The sequence below is a fragment of the Eleutherodactylus coqui genome, chromosome 8 (assembly GCF_035609145.1).
Source record: "Eleutherodactylus coqui strain aEleCoq1 chromosome 8, aEleCoq1.hap1, whole genome shotgun sequence".
NCBI classification, from domain to species: Eukaryota; Metazoa; Chordata; class Amphibia; order Anura; family Eleutherodactylidae; genus Eleutherodactylus; species Eleutherodactylus coqui.
Genome location: NC_089844.1, coordinates 61,747,909 through 61,765,533, shown reverse-complemented (window position 1 = coordinate 61,765,533; position 17,625 = coordinate 61,747,909). Strand labels below are relative to the sequence as shown.

The 17,625-nt window shown below is 45.2% G+C and overlaps 1 protein-coding gene across 2 annotated transcripts in view; it reads right to left on the bottom strand.

The window, feature by feature from the left end:
• TRAF3IP1 (TRAF3 interacting protein 1) overlaps nucleotides 1-16,005 on the bottom strand; it is a 42,130-nt gene extending 26,125 nt beyond the window's left edge. Inside the window, exons 1-7 of one of the 2 annotated variants that reach the window (XM_066575712.1) lie at nucleotides 15,684-16,005; nucleotides 12,197-12,265; nucleotides 7,282-7,443; nucleotides 5,383-5,526; nucleotides 3,376-3,915; nucleotides 812-886; nucleotides 122-203 (exon numbers count right to left, since the gene is read on the bottom strand). In XM_066575712.1, coding sequence (XP_066431809.1) covers nucleotides 122-203; nucleotides 812-886; nucleotides 3,376-3,915; nucleotides 5,383-5,526; nucleotides 7,282-7,443; nucleotides 12,197-12,265; nucleotides 15,684-15,806 — 1,195 coding nt within the window. In that variant the 5' untranslated portion in view covers nucleotides 15,807-16,005. Of the gene's footprint in view, nucleotides 1-121; nucleotides 204-811; nucleotides 890-3,375; nucleotides 3,916-5,382; nucleotides 5,527-7,281; nucleotides 7,444-12,196; nucleotides 12,266-15,683 lie in introns of both variants that reach the window. The other variant, XM_066575711.1, reaches the window with a different exon arrangement.
• Nucleotides 16,006-17,625: the final 1,620 nt, after the last annotated feature.

The window sequence follows — 17,625 nt, the reverse complement described above, 5'->3', positions numbered from 1 at the left end:
CCATCTTGGCGTTACAATTTTAAAGCTGCGTAGTGTATATGTGATTTCTTCTATTTCCACGCACTTTCAATATCTTCCTTCCATTGCACAGCATTTCATTATTAGAACAGTTAGACCTTACCATCACCACTAGGTTTTGCTGGTCTTCTCTCTCGAAGTTTTGAGGCCGACGGTCGTGATGTTTTGGAATGGACAAGGGGCTTCTAAAAAGTAAAAAAATAAAATACTGAAAATTGTAAAAATGCTAAAGTAAAAAAAAATGACTACTATAATTTACACACATCAAGAGGAAATGGGAAACTGCAAACACATCAACAATATCCACATTGGCCTAGAGCAGCTAACAATTAATATACCTCATCTCCAGCAGGAGAGGTCTCCATGGACAAGGCAAGAAACAAACACAATTATTACAATGACAAGATGTAGTAATGATGCAAACAATCATAAAATGCAAACTACTCTGAGATGAACTACACCGCAATAACATTTATTCTATACTAACCACTTCATATTGAGAAACATCTTGCCAGTTTCCACACAACGCGAGTTGTATGGCTTCTCGCTTCCCAATTGGCATCAATTTTTAATGAAGAACATCTAAAATCAGCACATCCTAACTATCCTTTAACAAGAGCTGAATATTTATACCACAATAAACTTTTATTTCTCCGAGACCGAGGGACCGGATTAGAAGAAGCATTGCCAACACAATCTTCCACCAAGTCTCTGGACAGTCGGGAATGTTCGTATGACCTCCGCTGCGCCTTCTAGATGCGGTAAGGTGGGTACAGCACTACTTCACACGTACCTCTTTATCGGGGACCGGTTTGTCTTCTCCTGCAGAGACCTCGGCGGCTTTCCTTGTAGACTCCTCTGATGCTTTCTGCTGTAAGAACAAATTATATCTTCAGATCTCTGAGAAGTAGGTCGAAGGACTTCTAACAGGATAAAACACTAATGGGCCACTTAGAACATGTCAGTGGTGTGCGGCAAAACTGGGCAAGGCTCCATTCACATTTCTCGAACTGTGTGTGGTCTATAGATCGAGAAAGGCTCCTGGCATATATGCCAAATGTATCCGTAGTGTTCCACTTACCCAACAGAGGTCCAAAGAAAGTCCTTTTGATTCGTCAGGCTACTTACTATACATCGGTATATATGTTTTTTTGCTGCGTAGAAAAGTGTAGTTGACTAATTTCTATACACCGGCACCACTGAAAAAAGTACACCGCACTTTCCCCCCCCTTTTTTAAAACATGGGAGCCTGTGGGCAACATAGGCAGTGCAATACATTGGAGCCTTCCAGCAAAGGTATAGGTCAAGCAAAATTCTGAAAGTAAATGCCTGACAAAAGGTTCAAACATGACCAGAGACCCATTATATACAGCATCTGTAGGCTATATACCGCTTCCTATAATCAGCATGTACACAAGCAGCAGACTGGCCCCAGAAAGTCATCCTCTAGCTGTATATTATGTCTAAAGGCCCATTTACACGCAACGATTATTGCTCAAACTGCGGTAAAACAGCGGCTTTTGAGCAATAATCGTGTGTAAATGCCACCATCATGCAGTTTTCATTTGAATGATGATTTTTAGTTCAGCATAAAAACAGTCGTTCAGACTGCATGCTGGGAGCAGGAGATAACATTGCATTCTCTGTGCAGCCCACATGCTGTTACCTACAGGGGAGCTAGAGATTACATTGTTTTCTCTTAGCAGCTCTTGCCAGAACAATGGAGCTAATTACAGAGCTCAGACCTCCTGCTAAGTTCTGCAACAGGTCCTGGAGGCTCATTGGCATGCAAATGAAGCTGATAAAGTACTAATGGCCATTAGTGCTTATTAATACTTTATGCAAAATGATGGCTCAAAATTGTCATTCTCCTTATATTTTGAACGTTCATATGAAGCATGCCCCATCTTTGGGTGTTCCCATGGAACGCCTCGCCCCTTGTTTTTAGTAGGACCTTAAAAAGACATTGCATGGCACTTGTATGCTGTGTGATATGACGTTTCCCATTGAAATCAACGCCTTGCATGGGCGTGAAAAATGCCAGATGGCAAGCGGACCCCGATATCGCGCTCGTCTGTGGGAAGGTAGCCTTAGTCAAACAGCCTCTTTTTTATAAGTCTCCCTCTACAAAGATATAACCTCTTATCTTTGCAACAAAATTCTCCTACCATTGGGGAAACAGGCTGCACCCAACAGGCAGTAATCATACAATGCTCTCTGAATTCCAAAAACAGTGTACCCATCAACAATACCCAATATACTACTAGGATTAAGACCGATATTGACAAGATATATTTAATTATCTCCAGTACCCCATTCCAAATTTCGCACAATTTTGCATCATCCTAGACCATATGCATGAAATCTTCACTCTCTAGATAACATTTCGGACAGTCCGAGTTGAATCTAATACCCATATTAAACAACTTTAATGGAGTACGATAAACTCTATTCACCAAATACAACTGTGATACTCGTTGACTCTCAGATAGCGACGTCATTGGACTCCTACACAACACTGCGGCCCATTTATCTTCACCAATGTAACCCAAATCTTTATCCCATTTTTCTTTTACCTTTATTAGGAGTTACTGTAAATAGCAGGAACGCATCTGTCTATATAAATAGGATATTACGCCCTTCGGAGCTCCAGAACACCCAATAAAATTCACCAAAGGGTGTTGACCCGTAAGCACAGATACTGACCGCGCCTGAGCAGCAACGTGTTGTAACTGAAGGAACTGGGGAAAATAACTATGGGGGAAAACTAGAGTGTCGTATTAAAATTATGGATTAGTGAGTCCTTTCTAAACCTAATGAATAATTCTCTGACCCCGCTGTTGGCCAAGCTGTGGCCCCAATAGGTTTGGACCGCTGCTTGGCAACACATTGCAGCCAGTGAGACACGTGTAGATCTCTGGGCTCTCGTGAACATCTGAATGTATGAGGGGCATTATCAGGAGCAGAGACAGCTATACAACCGACGGAGCTAGCAGGAGGACGGGGACTTCACCGATTAGATTCTTTACACACAACTGTTATAAAGTAACTTTGCACCCCCTGTTGGTCATACAAGGATATCGCAAGGTTTCTTTATAGCAAGAGACCAGGCCAAAAATGATGAAGAATTATAGTGGAAAGCGGACATCAAAAATCAGACAGCTGCAAAACAGTGAAGGTCAGGGGGAAATAAAGAAGTAACAAAGGTACCAAACAAAGGATACTGCGCACTACAGATGGCATTTCACAACTGTTCTAGCGCACCCGACGCTCACAGAAGATCGGCGACGCAGAGAGGTAGGATGCCGCTTTCACAACTGTGCACCACACCCCAACAACCATGGCTCGTAGTGTTACCTTGCGTTCTGTCCTTTCCTCATCTCGTGGCTTTTCATCTCTTCCATGATCCTTTCCACGTTCTTTCCTTCTCTCTCTCTCGGGGTCCCTCTCCCTTTTGCGCTCTTTATCTCTATCTCGGGTTCGGGTCTTTTCTTGCTCCCGTTCCCTGCTTCGCTCCGCATGATCGTTGTCTCGGTCACGACTGCGATGTTCCGAGTCCTTCTCTTTGACCGGGTTTCGCTCCTGGTCTCTGTCTCGCTCTCTCGGTCTGTCCTTCTCTTTTCCACGACTCCCTTCACTTCGCCTCTCCCTTTCTCGGCCTTTCTCCCGCTCAGGCTTTTCTTTGCTTTTCTCTTTGTCGGTTTCTGACCGGGACTCTCTCACCCGGTTCTTTTCCTTCTCATTTTTCTCTCCCTCCCGTAAGCCATCTCTCTCCATCTCCCCATTTCTCTCCCTTTCCTTTCTCCTTTCCCGTTCTTTTTTCTCTTCCTCTTTGAGTTGTCGGTCCTTCCTATCTCGGCTTCCGCTGCTTTCTCTGATTTCAGGTTCTCTTTTGTCCTAAAAAGTACAGCAAAACAATTATTTTACAGCCATTTTCTCATTGTTACATGAGAGATAGTTAAAAATTGTCCATTAAGCCATATTTAGTACAGATGGGAGGACACAATCACCTCAAATACAGTATTCAAAGAGACAAATACAATGTTCTTTTATGCCGGAAGGGCCAGACATTTTGGGCATTACTTACAGCTTACATATGTATTTAACCCTTTCCAATCCAATTTTGGATTCAGGGTTTCCTAAAAGGCTTTTTCTTTTTGCTCTTCTACAACGGTGCCATCTGCTGGCTAAAGCCAGTGTGTGTGTGCGCGCCAGAGAGGCTCCGACAGCGGAGTGGTTGGCAATAGACGGTAAGAATACTCTGCAGGCGTTTACTGACATTGGAGATGTACAAGCTTCAAACAGAATGTAGGAAGACGGCAGACAGTGGATTTGAAAGGGTTAAGAGTGCCGCCAAACTAGGTGACTGTATGGTAATAACTCCCAATGTGAAGACATATATGTATAGTTGTACATCCACATATAAACCTTTCGTCTGACATATGCGTCAGGACTCAGAGTATATCCCCGTGTATACTACTGACAGAGGACTCTAATGTACATACAGTGGAAGATACTGCCCATAGTTTAGTGTTACACAAAACCGTATATCGCACAGTACGCCCTTTTCCTTTACTGGATACCTCTGTATTGAATAGAATAGTTAAATTGGCTATTCCATGCGATCGTGTGAGAAATATAAACAAACAAAAAAGGTGTACTGCGCATGACCACCTGAGTAAGTTTTCAAAATGGGGTCATTTATGGGGGTTGTACATCATTTTGGCAGCTCACGGGCTCTACAAGTGGGTAATGGGCCTAAAGCACCTTAAAGCTAAATTTCTGTCCCGAAAGCCACCAGCTGCTGCTTTAGTTTTTGAACCCCGTTGTGCATACAGGCATAAGATTATGGTCACAATGGGTATGTTTCTGAACACAGGACAAACAGGGGGATCTATATTGGGGTGCAAGTCTTCACTCATATGTGTGAGATTCTCTTTCACAGGAAAAAGTCCATCACTATAACAATAAGTGTCAGATGTCCTCAATCCCCATGTTATAAAGAATCATTGTCCAGTCCTAGAAATGCCTTCAAGACACAATCGGCCCTGAAGAAAATAGGATTTTTGGTATAACTTACCATAAAATCACTTTCTCGTCACGTTCATTGGGGGACACAGCAAGGCCTTGGGTATAACTGTGTCCCATAATGATACAGACGAGAAATCCAAAATATGCTTGCCAAGAGCCACAGTGGTAAATTTCCAAGTGGAGACAGAAGAAACAATTCATCAAAAAAGCAAACATCTTGGAAGACTTGGTTACATGGACGCTTGTCACTGACTTACAATTCTGAGGACTGTATAATGATAACTTCAGTGTTTCTGATCTGCACAAACATTTACATCAATGTCTTCAACTCACTTCCCTCTCCTTGTGACTTCTCCGATCGTCATCCTTTGCCTCTCTGTTTTCTTTGTCCTGAGATTTGGAGCTTGATGGCGGCTTGCCTTTAAGGTCTACCTTTTCTCCTGACAATATCCTCTTCACTGCATCGTCACTTGACAGCTGGTTAAAAGGAAATAAAACGAAAAAGAATGTATGATGTAGAGGTGTTAACCCCTTCCCGCCACAGGGCGTAACTGTACATCCTGCCAGCGAGGTACTTAGCACAACAGGACATACAGTTACGCCCTGGGGATTGTGCGAGATCAGAAGAGATCCCACACTATTGGGCAGAAGGAGCTGGCTGTCACCGATAGCCGCGTTCCCCTTGCAACCGCGGAGGTACATCGGAGCAGGGACCTGCACTATTAACCCCTTACCTGTCTCAATCTATGTAGATCACAGCATGTGAAGGGTTCACAGAGGGAACACACTCCCTCGCGATATAATCGCGAAGTGCCCCACAAGTTGCCATGGCAAGAGGACGCCAGATACAGGCGTTCTGCATTGCCAGTGCCTGTGATTGCTAATACAAGTGATAAGGCATTGCAGGACAGAATTCTGATCATAGGTGCAAGTCCGCCACAGGGACAAAAAGTGTTAAAAGACAAAATTAAAAAAAAATTAAAAAAAGATGTAAAAAAGAAAAAAATATGTCCCAAAAAAAAACCAACCAAAAAAACCCCACGTGCTTTTTTTTTTTATATTGGCCTAATTTTTTTTTGTGTTTGTTTTAAATTAATATCCCACATATTTGGCATCGTCGTATTCATAACGACGTGTACGATAAGTTGAACACGCTTTTTTTCTTGCACGGCCTCCCAAAAAACACAATAAAAATGAAAAAGCTGTATGTACCCCAAAAATCGTACGAATAAAAATTACAACTCGTCCAGCTAAAAACATGTATTGTCTCATCTATGCTGCATGATAAATGCTGTAAAAAAAAAAAAAAAAAATCTATGGCAGAATTGCTGTGTTTTCTCTCCCTGCCATCATTAAAAAAAATTAATAATTTACAATACACAGTCTATGTACCCAAAAATGGCACCAATAAAAACTCCAATCCGCCATGCAAAAAAACAAGCCCTTATACGGCCGCGTCAATGGAAAAATAAAAAAGTTATGGTTTTTGAAAAATGGAGATGAAAGTCCGCCAAAAATCGTTGTGTCCTTAAGCCCAAAACAGGCCATGTCCTTAAGGGGTTAATGGAAATATGTGGCAAACAACCTGTTCTAAATGTAGCAAAAATCTTGTAATAAACTGTTACAAGATACATTTAATTAAGTAAACCCATTTTAAATACCCAATTAGGGTTAATAAGGGGGAGTCCTTCATGTATATATAGTCACTATCCAGTCTGGCTTCAAGAGTGCCCCTCACTCTCTGGAGGGCCCATGTATATGTCTATACATTACACGGTGGAGCCATTCATTTTGATAGGCACAGAGGATAATTCTTGTCAAACCCATGCACAGATGTTTATAAATCCACCATTCCTGCCTTATTGTTTCCTTAGGCCTCATGTCCACGGGGAAAATCAGATACGCTGCGGATTTGTAACGCGGATTTGGGCTGCGGATGCACTGTAATTGTCTTTTATTTTTCATGCGGGAGATCAATTGAGCTATGTGCTCTATGAGCTCCCGCACGTGTGATCCGCACTAAAATGGAGCATGCCCATTTTTTTTTTATGCTCCAGAAATTTTTTAATTGCCATTCGCGGGTATTTATCTACCCGCGGGTGGTCAATGCATTCCTATGGGGCGCGGATCCGCATGCAGGAAAAACACTGCGGATTTTAATTCTTATTTTCCCCGTGGACATGAGGCCTTAGTGTTACCAAGCAGAATACCCTGGTGAGATCAAACACTCACTTTATTCAAGCAGCATCTTCCTATGGCTTGTAGGAACTCATTAGTCTTCTCTGGTTCATGTCCCGCCACAACACGAGCCGGCTTGACGGCAAGAGGCTCCCCGGTGACCAGAACAACAACATCTATTGCTTTCTGTAAGAAGCTGATTTTGGCATCTTTGTCCTAAGAGTGGAGAACAAGACAAATTGAAAAAAAAAAATGGGGCACGGCTTTCCAATTATATAACATTTGGAAGTAACAAGCCAAAGGGTGCGTGCACACCCTGCAGGTCATCTGCTGTAACTGCATGCAGACCACCACCAATTGTCGGACAGCAGCGGGACTGAAGAGCAAATCCAAGTGCTGCCTGACGCTCCGTGGTGATGCCCATGTGGCTACAGCGGATCAGTCGTAGCGTGTACGCACCTTGGGTTACAGCAGCTCTCCTCTATAACCTTCCTGTATTAATGACTTAAGATACACACAGACTGGATGTCGTGCAAACTTTGCAGTGACCTTAGTCTAACAGGTCTGTGGATTAATACAGCTTAAATCCAGGCTGATGACCTGCACTTTGGCCAGGATTAGGCATCATCATTTACAGCACTTTTGTTGCAGCCCCGTAGTCCCTTGCAGTGATCAGGAAATAATAGCAACCTGCATTCCGGTTGCGTGCGCCACCATAGCTTTGGATGAAGGTCATCTGTCACCATGTTGGCCAGCTGGTAGCGGAGAATACATTCTGTTGCATTCCTGATGTCAGTTTACCTCTAGTGACTTCTTCATTTCCATCCCAAAGTTTATTATCATTATGGTGTAACACTAAAACTCTGAGCATACCAATCATTTACAGCCCTAGCCATAAATCCGGTACTGCTATTCTATTTCATGAAATCCGTTTCCATGTTCATTATAGCAGGGGTGAACAACCTTTACTGGTCTGAGGGCCGCACTGTCATACGGTCATACCAAGAGCTTCAATAAAACCTAAAGGGATAGGATTTTTTTCTATTTACCATTTGGAAACATTTGTAATATGTTAAAAACATATCTTGCAAATGTTCAACAGTCGCGGGTTCTACATTCGAGACCCCCATGTATTGGGGGTGTGGTGTCCCCAACTCCCTACACTCCTGACTCCAGCGTGCATGTATGCAGCTCTCTCCATTGTAGATTATGGTGTTTTGGCAACACCCCAGCACTTCATAACTTTTGTAAACTACTAAGGAGAGACATGCATGCATATACTCATAGTCAAATGGGTATCAAAGGATGGCATTCTTCTGATATGTGGGGGACTCAGAAAAGGGGACTCAGTGCACCATTAGTACTTGATGTCCCTGCTCCTGAGCGGCGTGCTATGTCTACATGGACACTATATGTGAGCAGCAAAACAGCACTTATGTCTAAATGGTTGAGGGCCACATAGGATGGAATCACACGGCACATGTGCACCCTTAAAATATATCACTGTACCTTGCGTATTAATGCTGTACAGCAATTATACAGAGTAGTCAAAAAGCTGGATCCAGCACTATAGCTTAGTACTGGTGTCCTATATGGATATACCAATAGAGTACTTGAATAGGAACGCATGGATGCGCTATATAGTATGGTGCGCAGGATCCTGGGGGCCCCAGGACATGGTTTTCAGTTTTGTGTTGTGGCCCCTGTAAGAGTTAGAGAGTAAAACCCCATTGCAAAGTTGCAGAGTAGCATGTGATACACAGAAATTTCACTTTCTATGTCTTTCTAAGTTCTGTAAGACCGCTGCTATGACTGAAGTAAGGAAAGTGTCCTTGAAGTGGCCTCCTGCTACGATACGTGCCTGGAGACATCACTGGACCTGTGTTCATTGCAGGGACTCTCAACGCAGATCGGTACCTGAACCTCCTGCAGATGATTACGTGGAAAGAGAGACGTGGAAAGTGGATTTCTGCTTCTCACATGCTGCTCTTCAACTTTGAGTTTTACTTTCTCTTACAGAGACCACAATACATAATTGAAGTCCATGTTCCGTGGTCCGCAGAGGCCCGTAGGCCATACCATCATGTAGCACATCCATGACTTTATATTTAAGTATGCTATTGTTATTTCAATATAGGACACCCGTACCGAGACCTAGCGCTGGATCCGGGTTTTTTTACTACACCTTGTATAGTCCAAATACAAACCTATTAATGCCACATTAGGGAACTATGCAATTGAGCCACCAAGTGTTCTGCGGTGGCAGCTTCCCATTAATATCAGCCATTGTAGTCTACCTCTGTATTCAACTGTAGCCGGGCAACAACGGTTTATGTGGTGGTTGCCATGTAAGTGATAGTTCGGGTATGTACAGGTACCATGTTCACGGCGAGAAATTAATTTATCTAGTTTCACTTGATAACGTCACATATTTATACAGCCAAGCCTATGATGTGAATGCAGGGCACAAGAAACACGATCATTTTTAAATAATGGGATATTTACAATGTATCAAGCTTGTATCGGTCCACACTTTGTTTTCCAAACAACGCTTCTAACTCTACAGCAAAATAGCTGGACCGTCCGTAAAAATATGGCACTTTTTTCCAGTGTCCATGGAAGCCGTCCGCGTGGAATAAACGTGGGGAAGGGGGGGGGGGGGGGGGGGACAAAAAAACAAAATCGCAGTTTATTTCCGCTCTTGTAGAGGAAAAAGCATTTTTCCATAGCATGTTATGGGCAGTATTTGCTGCAGAATCCGGAGGTGGACGCCCGCTCCAGATTCCTCAATGCAAATCCTCCCGTGTGCAGGCGGCCTTAGTCTGCGCCCATTCACACCTGGGTTAGGACTTTCTGTCTCTGTTCCATTTTTAGAGCAGAGAAACTGAATTAAGACAGAAAATTAACATCATTTTTTCCCCGTGGATTTCAACGTTTTGTTTTTATAAACCAGTAAGCCTTCAGTTTGCTTCTGTTCCATTTTCTTCAACTGAACAAATAGCATTGCAGACGGCGTTATTTGTTCAGTTAAAATATAAATAAAAACGGAAATCAAATGGAACAAACTGAAAGCTTCCCGGGTTTTTTTTTTTTTTGAACCCATGGAAAGCAATGGGGAAAAAAAGAACAGATCCATTTATTTCCGTTTCTCTGCTCCAAAAAGGAAGAGAGAGATGGAAAGCTCTGAAGCAGCCCTCAAGCGTATGAATACAACTGAAATGGTTAGGTGCCAGCAGGGGCATCGGGTACCTGGCGCGCGAGTCTAACTGATCTCTGACAACTTGAATATATTAGTGAAGTCTATGCGGATTCTGCAGTGAATGCTAATAACTTATTAAAAGTGATCATTTATGCACGTGGGAAGACCAGTGACAGGAGGAGACGCAGCTAAGGGACTCCTCCGACACAATCCTGACCAGACTTTTCATGCCTATATGGGCCAATCAGGCACAATCTGGAGACTTACTTCAACTTTTTCCCATCCAGTTACACTTTCTCTCTAGAATAAATAAAGCTGTTGACCTGTCTTGTATATTAAAGGGATGATGGCCGCCATAACTGCCAGCAGAAAAAGTATTTCAACCGTAAACTAACTTATAGCGAGCCATTTTTTACAGGGAACTTCTCCTAGAAAGTTCATATTAAAGTCTCAGGCATTCCCGACTCCTTGTCCCATTGTGTTTTGTCTACTAAGATGCACCATATTCTCCCAAAGAAGCAACGCCTCTAATGGTGAATATCTCTAAAATATGGCATGAAGTGTGGCATACAGAGGAAACAAAGATATCGCGCTGCATGTGCTCTACCAGAGAAGTGTTTGTTAAAGAGCCTCAGATAGTTTTACGCTCACCTTCTTCTGTGGTGCTCATCAAGGTACAGCATTTTGCAAATAAAGACCGGTCTCAAATAGACGCCTGGTTATTTTTGCAAAATAGACTCAGAGACCGGATATATATTAGAGAACGGCCCCCATTGGCAAAATGGACTCTGAGACGTGGCATGTATTTGAGAATGGTGGCCACCTACAAATTTGACTCACGAACTCTACATTTATTTGAGAACTGCAGTTATTTGTATAATTGACTCAAAAACGTGGTAAAAAAGGGTAAGAAAATATCCTTTACACAGTATAACCCACCATGGTAAGGGATAATAAAAATGGATACGGTATATCCCAATATCCATTTTTATTATCCCTTGCTGGGTCGGTGAGGCCATTTTGCAAATAAAGAGACAGGCATTTAGGCTGCCTACAGACGAGCGGGTCGGATCCGGCGGCGAGGATTCTCGCCGTGGGACCCGACCCAAGCGCCTGCAGGGACGAGCACGTACTCACCCGCGCCCAGCGGCCCCGGCTCTTTCATGTGCTGGCTGCCGGGCAGCCGGTGCATGCGCAGACCGGAGCCGTAGGATGAGTGACGTTTCTGTGCGGGGTTCTGCAAGCCCCGCACAGAAATAGGACATGCTGTGGTTTGTTTGCCACGCGAGATTTCGCGCGGCCAAACCGCCGCCGTCTGCATAGGATTGCGTTTGTTAACGCAATCCTATGCAGGCTTTGAGCGGCGGAAATCCCGCAGGAAAATTATTATTTAGATGTTTCATGTTATTTTGAGAGGACACAGCCAGCCATGGATAACAGGTCTCATGCTCAGACTGGGCACTTCGTCAGGTCTGTGAAGAGCCTGGTGAGGGCACAAAACGCGGTGTGCGTGGTGGCTGCGTCACGTGAAAATGAATGCAACTTTATACTTGGAGCATAGCTGACATCTACACAAGTCAGCGCCCGCCAGCGTTTACTGCTCTGCTATCAGGGCTATAGATTGAAGGACGGAACATAATTTCTGACAGTTTCCATAAAAATCTGTGATAAGAAGCCCCATGTTTGCGGAGACGTTCAGAGGTGAAGTTTTGGCAGAAAGCCTAGAATTATAGGGATAAAAATATAAACTAAGAGGTTATGACTACCTACCTTCACATTATCTGATTTCAGTTCAGACTCGGCGTACAAGCCCTTCAGAAACCCCGTCGTCCTAATAACCTAAAAAAGTAAAAAGATAGTGTAGTGAGAGACGACAAACATCACATTAGACTGCCCAGACACATCAGACAGCCGTCTGCCAGATGCTCGTTCAGCCACCAGGTATCTCCCGACTCCCCGTGCCCATGTGCACTCAGCCAAGCATGCGTGTGTTCTGTACATAGTGAGGCGAGGAAGCACCTCTGGCAGCGGCTTATATATCAAGAATAAACGGATCTGGCAGTTGACATACAACTCCCGATCCTCATCTTCCCCGACATATATACGAGCGAGTGATGTTAGCGCTTGTGCAGGATGTTTAGACAGGCAGATCATTGCTGGGAATCGCTCACTTCTCATTCAGTGCTGCCCATTTGTGGCGATACACTGAGCGGGGAGCATTAAGCCATAACGAGAAGCGAATCGGCGATGATTCTTATGCAGGCAGAAACTGAGCGACAAACAAAAACGTCATGATGGCTTGGCTTCAGACGTAAAAATGATCACGCACTTTCATTCCTTTATGCGAATTTTAAGTGACGATTGTTACATGTAAAAGGGCCTTTAGGCTGCGTTATAATTCCATATAGTGACTTATAATTGGGTCCATTCAGTTCTGCCAAGTGGTCTCATTTTGACATACAGCACCCCCCCCCCCCCCCCCATCAAGCACGACAAAGTGTGCAATACAGTACCAACATGAGTAAGAATCAAAACCCTTTAGACCTGCACAGTACAGTACAAATTCCACCAATATCAATGTCAGGCTCATAAACAGGTAGATGGCTTGTGGTAGGGAGTTCCCCCCCAGAAGTATCTGTGCAGGAATGGGAAATACTAACGCCATGGTCATTAGGAGCTCCAGCTGTAATTGAGATGTTTTTTGTAACAGGTCCAATACATTCCCCCCTGTAAGAACGAGCCTCACATCGTCACTCACAGCAGGCGAAATATAATGTTCCCATGTCACTGGAAGTCAAAACATTAGCAGCAGACCCTTCAGCTGTGAGGTGCGGCCGCCATGGATTGGACTTGCTCTTCCAGCAAATCCCAAAGAGGCTCGACTGGATTGAGATGTGGGGAATTTGAAGGTCAAGTCATCACCTTGAACTCTTTGTCATGTTCCTCATACCATTCCTGATCAATTCTTGCAGGGTGTATAATCCTGCTGAAAGAGGCCACCTACATTAGGGAATACTGCTGCCATGGAGAGGTGTACTTGGTCTACAATGATAGTTAGGTGGGTACTACGGTATGTGTCAAAGCAACATCCACATGAAGGCCAGGTCCCAAGACTTCCCAGAACTACCTCTGCTGGTTTGTCTTCTCCTAGCGCGTCCTTGTGCCATCTCTTCCCCATGTACCTGGCCATCCAGATGATGTAAAGCCAGTCACCTTCCACCACTGACCCAGCTCATGTGCCCAATGGAGAGGGCTCAGCATGGGCACGCCGCCCACTTTGTGGCCACGCAGCCCCACACACAGCCGACCGATGTACTTTGTTTTCGGACACCTTTCTATCATAGCCAACAGGGACATTTTCAGCTAAAGTAGATCTTCAGTAAGACTGGAGCAGATGGGCCACCCTTCACTGCTCACGTACAGCGATGAGGGCCGAGCACTTACCGCTTGTCCTTCCTCGGACCATTTCTGGTGGCTACCAACCACTGTAAACTGGCCCTTAGTGAAGTTGCTCAGATCCTTACACTTGCTCGTTTTCCCTGCTTCCAACGCAACGGCTTCAAGAACTGACTGATCAGTTGCTGACCAATATACCCACCACTAGACAAGTGCCAATGTAATGGGGGAAGCCACGGTCTTCACGTCTCTCATCAGTGGTTTAAATGTTATGGCGGGTTGGCGTGTAAGTCCTTGACGTTCCTGCACTTACCGGAGTCAGTCAAGATGCAAAAAGTAAGGGGGTTTTCTGGGGAAAAGTTATTGATGACCTATAGGTTGTCATTAGTTAACTGTTGGGGATCCCCGGCGATCAGTCGATTGTCTGGCCTGCGGTCAGTGCAGCGGGGCCGGACATCACTCCCACTGAAATCAATGGGAGCCCGGTCCCCAACGACACTTCTGCTACTGTGCCCGATGACGACATCAATAGTTTTTACCCCGAAAACCCCTTTGCCCATTTCATAGTTACAGATGTACAGAGAGCTTCGTGGCGTCGCCGCCTCGGTTTTCAACGCGGTACACTTGTAGATTGTTGCAGGACGTTTCCCGAACCGTGACGCCATTAGTCACTTAATTTCAGCTAATCTAAAAATAGTTAATGGTTGACGCCGAGGGAAGGGGTCAGTGGCCGACCGTGACTGCATGCTGGGCGAGTGGAATGTCTGTAGGGATACGGCCCGTCCAGAGGCCAGCTGGGATGGTTAATACTACTGGAGCCACTATAGGGGGCGCTATCACTACTGGGGCAACAAGGGCAGATTTCTATTGTGGCTTCCGCTATCGCCATACGCAGTAAATGCAGGCATTGAAAGGTATGCATTTTCGCTTTTTTGTTCACACTCGCAGATATAAATTGCGTACTCTGCGAGCGGAAGAAAAATGGCAGCATGCTCTATTTTACCATGCCACGCGGACGGCCTCCATTGATATCAATGGAGGCGTCCAAGCCGCAGTCCATAAGCAATTAACACTCTGTATAGGCTGCAGGTACCTGCGTCATCGCTAACCGACCGCGTGGGAAATACCACGGTCCTGCGCAATACAATTAATTGCCAAACACAGGGTCGCCAGCCGGAATTTGTGGCGGGCCTCTGACGCTTTCACACCTGCGTTGGAACTTGCGTCCGGGCAGGTCCAGCGCAGATCCAGCAAAAAACACCGGATACATGCAGCGCTTTGTCTCCCCCCTAAAAGCCGGGCAGCTGAGCGGGCACCACTATAGCCAACGGGGTCCGTACGGCGCTGTTGGGTTCTGTCCTCAGACGGAGCCACTCACACGCGGGGATTCCCCTTTCCTGCTCCCTGAACAGTAGAGCGGACCCCCGCACACAGCTGCGGGACCACCCTTACAATCGGCCCCCGGTGAAGACGAGTCTGACCCCCCTAACTAGTACGCGAACATGTCCAACACTTCTTTAGCAATCGCAGAACTGAAGACAATCGCTCGGTGTAAGCGCACACGAACAACAGGCTTAGTGATTATTCTGAGCGAACGTTCCGACAGTCGCTGGCCGCTGTACCGCCGCGCTCAGGCTGTAGTAGCGCAGCAAAGCAGGGTAGCAGCCCCAATGATGGTGGGACGGGCGGCCATATTAGTAGTCCAAGAAACAGTTAAAGGGGCGAGAAGAGCGCCGACTTGTGGAAGTGCTGGGAGGGACACCTCCACATCTACCACCTCCCAACACTGCCATATAACACCTCCCGGCTGGTAAGGAGGATTCTGGGACTTGTAGTTCTCCTGTCCCTCCAGGCCTCTCACCTCGGTCAGGATGTCGTGCAGGTACCGGAACGGAGGCTTCCCCAGCAGTTTATCGGTCAGCGGCGGCTTCCTGACCACCTTCCCCAGGGAGTCCTGTGTGCGCCGGACAACCGCAGGATCCATGCCGGACGGCTAGGACGTCAGGGCCGCGAAGAAGAGGATTAGCGGCCGGGCGGCGCTGTACACCGGCTCCTCCCCCTGCCGAGCCCCGCTCTTCGTTTATACTGGTCTCCAAGGCTCGGGGACCGAGTACTCAGCACCGGCCAAGCTTTTCTTACCCACAAGCCATAGCGAGCACCGTTCTGCGCATGCACCGCCTCCGCCGTTACCAAGCGTTCGTCACCATAGTAACAAAGCGTAACACAACCCGGGGCGGGGCTAAAGGCTGGCAGTCACGTGACGCTGTGTTGCGGCTCCGCCCCCCCCCCGGTTTTCTGTCGTGAATAGTGATACGCTTTACGACTGTGTTGATTGTTTACGGTTTTCTATGCCGAACTGGGGTGTAATCTAAATATATGCGCCCGCTTGAGCAGCACATTGTGCGGTTTTTCCTCGTTCAGCCGCCTCACACGAATGTATAATATGCAGTGAACAGAATAGTGAATAATGGGTTCCTTCACATAAATGTATTTTGAATTTCATTCATACGCACAAAAATAACACATTTGTCCACTTCTCATTAGCGTCTGTTTTTGGGAAGCTCGCGTTGATTTCAATGAGAACCATGCCTGCAGTTACAAGTGCCGGCCACTACAAAGAGGTCGGCGCAGTGACTTCTGCTGCTTCCACTCTGCCACAATTACATAGGGCTCAATGTCAACGGGCGCACAGTCAGACCCCGGCTGATTGACTATTGATGATTTATCCTGAGGATGGGTCATCAATAGTATCCTCCATAAAAAAAAACCTTTAAAGGAACCTGTCATCAGGTTTGTCCTGTGCTGATAATGAGATCTCCATATCACTATATACTATTATATGTACCCCAGTACCTTTACAACCCCCTTTTGAGGTTTTCCCACACTATTGAAATTAGGTAAAGTCATATTTTCTCCCCACAGATACATCTGGCACGCCTCCGCTTTGATGGACAGGCGTATAATTCTTTTTGCCTAATTTTAATGCATCGCGGTAAAACATCAAAAGAGGATTGCTTAGGAAAACCTGATGTCAGATCCCCTTTGAGAGCGCATCTGCCTGTCGATTAAACATTTTTTTCCCCAGTTACGTGCGAGGAGAACCAATCACAGTCACATCAATTGAGTGCAATTCATTATTTTAAAACACGCCCATAAACTTGAATGGGTGATTTTTCACCTGAACATCTCAACAAAATAGAACATGTTGCTTTTTTTTTTTTTTTGCTCAACAGTCCAATAAAAAAAAATAAAGAAAAAAATAAATTATATATATATATATATATATATATATATATATATATATATATATATCTCGCACTTCTGAATATAACCATTGTAAGTAATGTGCTTTATTTCCATTTTATTTCGGTCCCATTTTTGCAGTCAGAGAATCAGATGCACCTTATGGGGAGAAGAATATGGAATCCGCTGGCTGAATGGATCTGATTTATAATGGGATCGAATGGTGCTGAACAGACCCTGTTGACTACAATGCAATCCGTTTGGTTTCTGCACCTGTCCGGCATTTCTACCAGATGAAAAGTCCTGCATTTCACGCTGGATCCGCGCCGGAGGCTCCAAATACAGTCTCTAGCGCAGATGTGAACAACAAAAAAGACACCCTCCTAGAACCTGGCAGATCCCATTATAGCACATATGTAGCCACATGCAGATCATTGATCACATTCAGATCACATTGAAAGCAATGGGATAGCATCACGAACCCGCGGGGATGAAGGAATCCTCTGCCATAGCTGTCACAGCTATGGCAGATGTCTGCGATGTACTGCCTATGTTGTCAA